At 54.4% G+C, this 8,234-nt stretch overlaps 1 protein-coding gene across 1 annotated transcript in view; it reads right to left on the bottom strand.

The window, feature by feature from the left end:
- Nucleotides 1-1,800: 1,800 nt before the first annotated feature.
- CTDNEP1 (CTD nuclear envelope phosphatase 1) overlaps nt 1,801-8,234 on the bottom strand; it is a 17,073-nt gene continuing 10,639 nt past the window's right edge. The window contains exons 6-8 of the mRNA XM_069949886.1: nt 6,616-6,727; nt 2,203-2,287; nt 1,801-2,118 (exon numbers count right to left, since the gene is read on the bottom strand). Of these exons, the coding sequence (XP_069805987.1) occupies nt 2,058-2,118; nt 2,203-2,287; nt 6,616-6,727 (258 nt within the window). The 3' untranslated portion in view covers nt 1,801-2,057. The remainder of the gene's footprint in view (nt 2,119-2,202; nt 2,288-6,615; nt 6,728-8,234) is intronic.

The following is an 8,234-nucleotide window of genomic DNA, read 5'->3' as shown; positions in this document are numbered from 1 at the left end:
CCCCCGCTCCTCTGTAGGACTGGCATGCACACCCCCGCTCCTCTGTAGGACTGGTATGCAGACCCCCGCTCCTCTGTAGGACTGGTATGCAGACTCCCGCTCCTCTGTAGGACTGGTATGCAGACCCCCGCTCCTCTGTAGGACTGGTATGCAGACCCCCGCTCCTCTGTAGGAGTGGTATGCAGACCCCCGCCGGGGCAGTATATACATGCAGACCCCCGCTCCTCTGTAGGACTGGTATGCAGACCCCCGCTCCTCTGTAGGACTGGTATGCAGACCCCCGCTCCTCTGTAGGAGTGGTATGCAGACCCCCGCCGGGGCAGTATATACATGCAGACCCCCGCTCCTCTGTAGGACTGGCATGCAGACCCCCGCTCCTCTGTAGGACTGGCATGCAGACCCCCGCTCCTCTGTAGGACTGGTATGCAGACCCCCGCCGGGGCAGTATATACATGCAGACCCCCGCTCCTCTGTAGGACTGGTATGCAGACCCCCGCTCCTCTGTAGGAGTGGTATGCAGACCCCCGCCGGGGCAGTATATACATGCAGACCCCCGCTCCTCTGTAGGACTGGTATGCACACCCCCGCTCCTCTGTAGGACTGGTATGCACACCCCCGCCGGGGCAGTATATACATGCAGACCCCCGCTCCTCTGTAGGACTGGTATGCAGACCCCCGCTCCTCTGTAGGACTGGCATGCAGACCCCCGCTCCTCTGTAGGACTGGCATGCACACCCCCGCTCCTCTGTAGGACTGGCATGCAGACCCCCGCCGGGGCAGTATATACATGCAGACCCCCGCTCCTCTGTAGGACTGGCATGCACACCCCCGCTCCTCTGTAGGACTGGTATGCACACCCCCGCCGGGGCAGTATATACATGCAGACCCCCGCTCCTCTGTAGAACTGGTATGCACACCCCCGCTCCTCTGTAGGACTGGTATGCACACCCCCGCTCCTCTGTAGGACTGGTATGCAGACCCCCGCTCCTCTGTAGGACTGGTATGCAGACCCCCGCCGGGGCAGTATATACATGCAGACCCCCGCTCCTCTGTAAGACTGGCATGCACACCCCCGCTCCTCTGTAGGACTGGTATGCAGACCCCCGCCGGGGCAGTATATACATGCAGACCCGCGCTCCTCTGTAGGACTGGTATGCAGACCCCGGTCCGGGGCAGTATATACATGCAGACCCCCGCTCCTCTGTAGGACTGGTATACTTTACTAAGGCATATTTAGAGGATTTATTAAAAAGCAATAAAAATGAGACGTCACAGCAGAACATGTTCCCAGGCCGCAGCAGCATCTTCCTCAGGGGCCAACATGGAGGGGGCATCATTTATTAAGGGGAAGGGGTCTGCATGTAAACGGGATTGGAAACCCTGTTTTTTTTTTTTCTAGAAAAAACACCACCCTTGTTCTCAGGTTGTGTGTGGTATCACAACAGATCACAGAAGCTGAAGACAGGACAGCAGCCATGTTCTAGTCATCCCGGATAACCCACTAAGGATGATAACCTGCAGTGATTGGACTCTGCAGTATGTCGGCTGCAGCGGCAGAGAATTAGCACCTGTGCGCCCCTCAGTGGTGGCTGATTATGTAACCAAAGGATGATAGGCAGGAAGTCCTGGAGCAGAGAATAGGTGACCCCCACCCCCCATACAACCCTATACCAGTATTACAAGGCGCATTATTCACCACTTACACTCGCCGTCTCCATACTGTGCTCCGCTATGCCCTCATACACCCCCAGGTGGCGCCATCCCCTCCGCTGTACACTCATACACCCACCACACAGCAGATTTCAAATAATTCTCTTTATACAAGAAAGTCTACGATTAAAAACCAGCCCCCCGGGTGTCCCCCATATGCACCAGCCCCTGAAAAAAAGGGGTGGCGGGGGTATAGAGTCCGTGTCATCAGCCTCCCCCGCAATCCATGTCCTAGAGGTAGAGAGGAGTGACCCGGGTCTGGTCTGTCCTCATAACAGGGGTTCAGTCTCTGTCTGTGGGGAGTAAGGCAGAGGGGGGAGGTGATGAGGGGCCACGGGGGCTCAGCGTCACCAAAGCCGATGCTGGTGAAGGTTTCGACTCAGGACCGAGCGGACGTCAGCCGTGAACCTGGAGGAGAGAGAGCAGAATCCTAGTGTGATGTATAATACATATACACAACCCCCCAACCACCAGGGAATCCTCCGCACCAACCTCAGGGCATCCAGCATAGGAAGAAGGTTCAGAAGAGCTGTATCACTGGGGTCACTGAACCAAGACTTAATGGGGATTGCATTATCTGCAAGGGACAGAAAAAAAAAAGTCAGTGTATGAGGGGGTGATACTAGGAGCAGGGTCAGTGTATTATGGGTGATACTAGGAGCGGGGTCAGTGTATAGCAGTGTATGAGGGGTGATAGTAGGAGCGGGGTCAGTGTATAGCAGTGTATGAGGGGTGATACTAGGAGCGGGGTCAGTGTATGAGGGGTGATACTAGGAGCAGGGTCAGTGTATAGCAGTGTATGAGGGGTGATACTAGGAGCAGGGTCAGTGTATGAGGGGTGATACTAGGAGCGGGGTCAGTGTATAGCAGTGTATGAGGGGTGATAGTAGGAGCGGGGTCAGTGTATAGCAGTGTATGAGGGGTGATACTAGGAGCGGGGTCAGTGTATAGCAGTGTATGAGGGGTGATACTAGGAGCAGGGTCAGTGTATGAGGGGTGATACTAGGAGCGGGGTCAGTGTATAGCAGTGTATGAGGGGTGATAGTAGGAGCGGGGTCAGTGTATAGCAGTGTATGAGGGGTGATAGTAGGAGCGGGCTCAGTGTATAGCAGTGTATGAGGGGTGATACTAGGAGCAGGGTCAGTGTATAGCAGTGTATGAGGGGTGATACTAGGAGCAGGGTCAGTGTATAGCAGTGTATGAGGGGTGATACTAGGAGCAGGGTCAGTGTATAGCAGTGTATGAGGGGTGATACTAGGAGCGGGGTCAGTGTATAGCAGTGTATGAGGGGTGATACTAGGAGCGGGGTCAGTGTATAGCAAGTGTATGAGGGGTGATACTAGGAGCAGGGTCAGTGTATAGCAGTGTTAGAGGGGTGATACTAGGAGCGGGGTCAGTGTATAGCAGTGTATGAGGGGTGATACTAGGAGCGGGGTCAGTGTATAGCAGTGTATGAGGGGTGATACTAGGGAGCGGGGTCAGTGTATAGCTAGTGTATGAGGGTTGATACTAGGAGCGGGGTCAGTGTATAGCAGTGTTGAGGGGTGATACTAGGAGCGGGGTCAGTGTATAGCAGTGTAATGAGGGGTGATACTAGGAGCTGGGGTCAGTGTAAATAGCAGTGTATGAGGGGTGATACTAGGAGCGGGGTCAGTGTATAGCAGTGTATGAGGGGTGATACTAGGAGCAGGGGTCAGTGTATAGCAGTGTATGAGGGGTGATACTAGGAGCGGTGGTCAGTGTATAGCAGTGTATGAGTTGTGATACTAGGAGCGGGGTCAGTGTATAGCAGTGTATGAGGGGTGATACTAGGAAGCGGGGTCAGTGTATAGCAGTGTATGAGGGGTGATACTAGGAGCGGGGTCAGTGTTATAGCAGTGTATGAGGGGGTGATACTAGGAGCGGGGTCAGTGTATAGCAGTGTATGAGGGGTGATACTAGGAGCGGGGTCATGTATAGCAGTGTATGATGGGTGATACTAGGAGCGGGGTCAGTGTATAGCAGTGTATGAGGGGTGATACTAGGAGCGGGGTCAGTGTATAGCAGTGTATGAGGGGTGATACTAGGAGCGGGGTCAGTGTATAGCAGTGTATGAGGGGTGATACTAGGAGCGGGGGTCAGTATATAGCAGTGTATGAGGGGTGATACTAGGAGCGGGGTCAGTGTATAGCAGTGTATGAGGGGTGATACTAGGAGCGGGGTCAGTGTATAGCAGTGTATGAGGGGTGATACTAGGAGCGGGGTCAGTGTATAGCAGGTGATGAGGGTGATACTAGGAGCGGGGTCAGTGTATAGCAGTGTATGAGGGGTGATACTAGGAGCGGGGTCAGTGTATAGCAGTGTATAAGGGGTGATACTAGGAGCGGGGTCAGTGTATAGCAGTGTATGAGGGGTGATACTAGGAGCGGGGTCAGTGTATAGCAGTGTATGAGGGGTGATACTAGGAGCGGGGTCAGTGTATAGCAGTGTATGAGGGGTGATACTAGGAGCGGGGTCAGTGTATAGCAGTGTATGAGGGGTGATACTAGGAGCAGGGTCAGTGTATAGCAGTGTATGAGGGGTGATACTAGGAGCGGGGTCAGTGTATAGCAGTGTATGAGGGGTGATACTAGGAGCGGGGTCAGTGTATAGCAGTGTATGAGGGGTGATACTAGGAGCGGGGTCAGTGTATAGCAGTGTATGAGGGGTGATACTAGGAGCGGGGTCAGTGTATAGCATTGTATGAGGGGTGGTACTAGGAGCAGTGTATGAGGGGTGATACTAGGAGCGGGGTCAGTGTATAGCAGTGTATGAGGGGTGGTACTAGGAGCAGTGTATGAGGGGTGATACTAGGAGCGGGGTCAGTGTATAGCAGTGTATGAGGGGTGGTACTAGGAGCGGGGTCAGTGTATAGCAGTGTATGAGGGGTGATACTAGGAGCAGGGTCAGTGTATAGCAGTGTATGAGGGGTGATACTAGGAGCGGGGTCAGTGTATAGCAGTGTATGAGGGGGTGATACTAGGAGCGGGGTCAGTGTATAGCAGTGTATGAGGGGTGATACTAGGAGCGGGGTCAGTGTATAGCAGTGTATGAGGGGTGATACTAGGAGCGGGGTCAGTGTATAGCATTGTATGAGGGGTGGTACTAGGAGCAGTGTATGAGGGGTGATACTAGGAGCGGGGTCAGTGTATAGCAGTGTATGAGGGGTGGTACTAGGAGCAGTGTATGAGGGGTGATACTAGGAGCGGGGTCAGTGTATAGCAGTGTATGAGGGGTGATACTAGGAGCAGGGTCAGTGTATAGCAGTGTATGAGGGGTGATACTAGGAGCAGGGTCAGTGTATAGCAGTGTATGAGGGGTGATACTAGGAGCGGGGGTCAGTGTATAGCAGTGTATGAGGGGTGATACTAGGAGCGGGGTCAGTGTATAGCAGTGTATGAGGGGTGATACTAGGAGCGGGGTCAGTGTATAGCAGTGTATGAGGGGTGATACTAGGAGCGGGGTCAGTGTATAGCAGTGTATGAGGAGGTGATACTAGGAGCGGGGTCAGTGTATAGCAGTGTATGAGGGGTGATAGTAGGAGCGGGGTCAGTGTATAGCAGTGTATGAGGGGTGATAGTAGGAGCGGGGTCAGTGTATAGCAGTGTATGAGGGGTGATACTAGGAGCGGGGTCAGTGTATAGCAGTGTATGAGGGGTGATACTAGGAGCGGGGTCAGTGTATAGCAGTGTATGAGGGGTGATACTAGGAGCAGGGTCAGTGTATAGCAGTGTATGAGGGGTGATACTAGGAGCGGGGTCAGTGTATAGCAGTGTATGAGGGGTGATACTAGGAGCAGGGTCAGTGTATAGCAGTGTATGAGGGGTGATACTAGGAGCGGGGTCAGTGTATAGCAGTGTATGAGGGGTGATACTAGGAGCGGGGTCAGTGTATAGCAGTGTATGAGGGGTGATACTAGGAGCGGGGTCAGTGTATAGCAGTGTATGAGGGGTGATACTAGGAGCGGGGTCAGTGTATAGGCAGTGTATGAGGCGGATGATACTAGGAGCGGGGTCAGTGTATAGCAGTGTATGAGGGGTGATACTAGGAGCGGGGTCAGTGTATAGCAGTGTATGAGGGGTGATACTAGGAGCGGGGTCAGTGTATAGCAGTGTATGAGGGGTGGTACTAGGAGCAGTGTATGAGGGGTGATACTAGGAGCGGGGTCAGTGTATAGCAGTGTATGAGGGGTGATACTAGGAGCGGGGTCAGTGTATAGCAGTGTATGAGGGGTGATACTAGGAGCGGGGTCAGTGTATAGCAGTGTATGAGGGTGATACTAGGAGCGGGGGTCAGTGTATAGCAGTGTATGAGGGGTGATACTAGGAGCGGGGTCAGTGTATAGCAGTGTATGAGGGGTGGTACTAGGAGCAGTGTATGAGGGGTGATACTAGGAGCAGGGTCAGTGTATAGCAGTGTATGAGGGGTGATACTAGGAGCGGGGTCAGTGTATAGCAGTGTATGAGGGGTGATACTAGGAGCGGGGTCAGTGTATAGCAGTGTATGAGGGGTGATACTAGGAGCGGGGTCAGTGTATAGCAGTGTATGAGGGGTGATACTAGGAGCGGGGTCAGTGTATGAGGGGTGATACTAGGAGCGGGGTCAGTGTATAGCAGTGTATGAGGGGTGATACTAGGAGCGGGGTCAGTGTATAGCAGTGTATGAGGGGTGATACTAGGAGCGGGGTCAGTGTATAGCAGTGTATGAGGGGTGATACTAGGAGCGGGGTCAGTGTATGAGGGGGCCAGTGTATGAGGGGGTGATACTAGGAGCGGGGTCAGTGTATGAGGGGGTGATACTAGGAGCGGGGTCAGTGTATGAGGGGGTGATACTAGGAGCGGGGTCAGTGTATGAGGGGGTGATACTAGGAGCGGGGTCAGTGGGTACCTGGATGACTGCGGTAGGCCCCCGGTGAGTTGTCCAGGATGACCACGCTGGAGAGGTCACTGTGCACCACAGACAGGTCCTTTATATAACTGCCCAGCTCCAGCGTACAGTGCTGAGGAGAGACCAGACGTCAGTGACCGCACCTACACTACAGCCACCCTACACACACACTGCTCACCGACACTACAGCCACCCTACACACACTGCTCACCGACACTACAGCCACCCTACACACACACTGCTCACCGACACTACAGCCACCCTACACACACACTGCTCACCGACACTACAGCCACCCTACACACACACTGCTCACCGACACACACACTGCTCACCGACACTACAGCCACCCTACACACACTGCTCACCGACACTACAGCCACCCTACACACACTGCTCACCGACACTACAGCCACCCTACACACACTGCTCACCGACCCTACAGCCACCCTACACACACTGCTCACCGACCCTACAGCCACCCTACACACACTGCTCACCGACCCTACAGCCACCCTACACACACTGCTCACCGACCCTACAGCCACCCTACACACACTGCTCACCGACACACACACTGCTCACCGACACTACAGCCACCCTACACACACTGCTCACCGACCCTACAGCCACCCTACACACACTGCTCACCGACCCTACAGCCACCCTACACACACTGCTCACCGACCCTACAGCCACCCTACACACACTGCTCACCGACACACACACTGCTCACCGACACTACAGCCACCCTACACACACTGCTCACCGACACTACAACCACCATACACACACACTGCTCACCGACACTACAGCCACCCTACACACACTGCTCACCGACACTACAGCCACCCTACACACACTGCTCACCGACACTACAACCACCATACACACACACTGCTCACCGACACTACAACCACCATACACACACACTGCTCACCGACACTACAGCCACCCTACACACACTGCTCACCGACACTACAGCCACCCTACACACACTGCTCACCGACACTACAGCCACCCTACACACTGCTCACCGACACTACAACCACCCTACACACACTGCTCACCGACACTACAGCCACCCTACACACACTGCTCACCGACACTACAGCCACCCTACACACACACACTGCTCACCGACACTACAACCACCATACACACACACTGCTCACCGACACTACAGCCACCCTACACACACACACTGCTCACCGACACTACAACCACCCTACACACACTGCTCACCGACACTACAGCCACCCTACACACACACTGCTCACCGACACTACAACCACCCTACACACACACTGCTCACCGACACTGCAACCACCCTACACACACACTGCTCACCAACACTGCAACCACCCTACACACACACTGCTCACCGACACTACAACCACCCTACACACACACACTGCTCACCGACACTGCAACCACCCTACACACACACTGCTCACCAACACTGCAACCACCCTACACACACTGCTCACCGACACTACAACCACCCTACACACACTGCTCACCGACACTACAACCACCCTACACACACACACTGCTCACCGACACTACAGCCACCCTACACACACACTGCTCACCGACACTACAACCACCCTACACAC

This window comes from Dendropsophus ebraccatus, chromosome 13 (assembly GCF_027789765.1).
Source record: "Dendropsophus ebraccatus isolate aDenEbr1 chromosome 13, aDenEbr1.pat, whole genome shotgun sequence".
In the NCBI taxonomy this organism is placed as follows: domain Eukaryota; kingdom Metazoa; phylum Chordata; class Amphibia; order Anura; family Hylidae; genus Dendropsophus; species Dendropsophus ebraccatus.
This window is presented reverse-complemented; position numbering and strand designations above follow the sequence as displayed.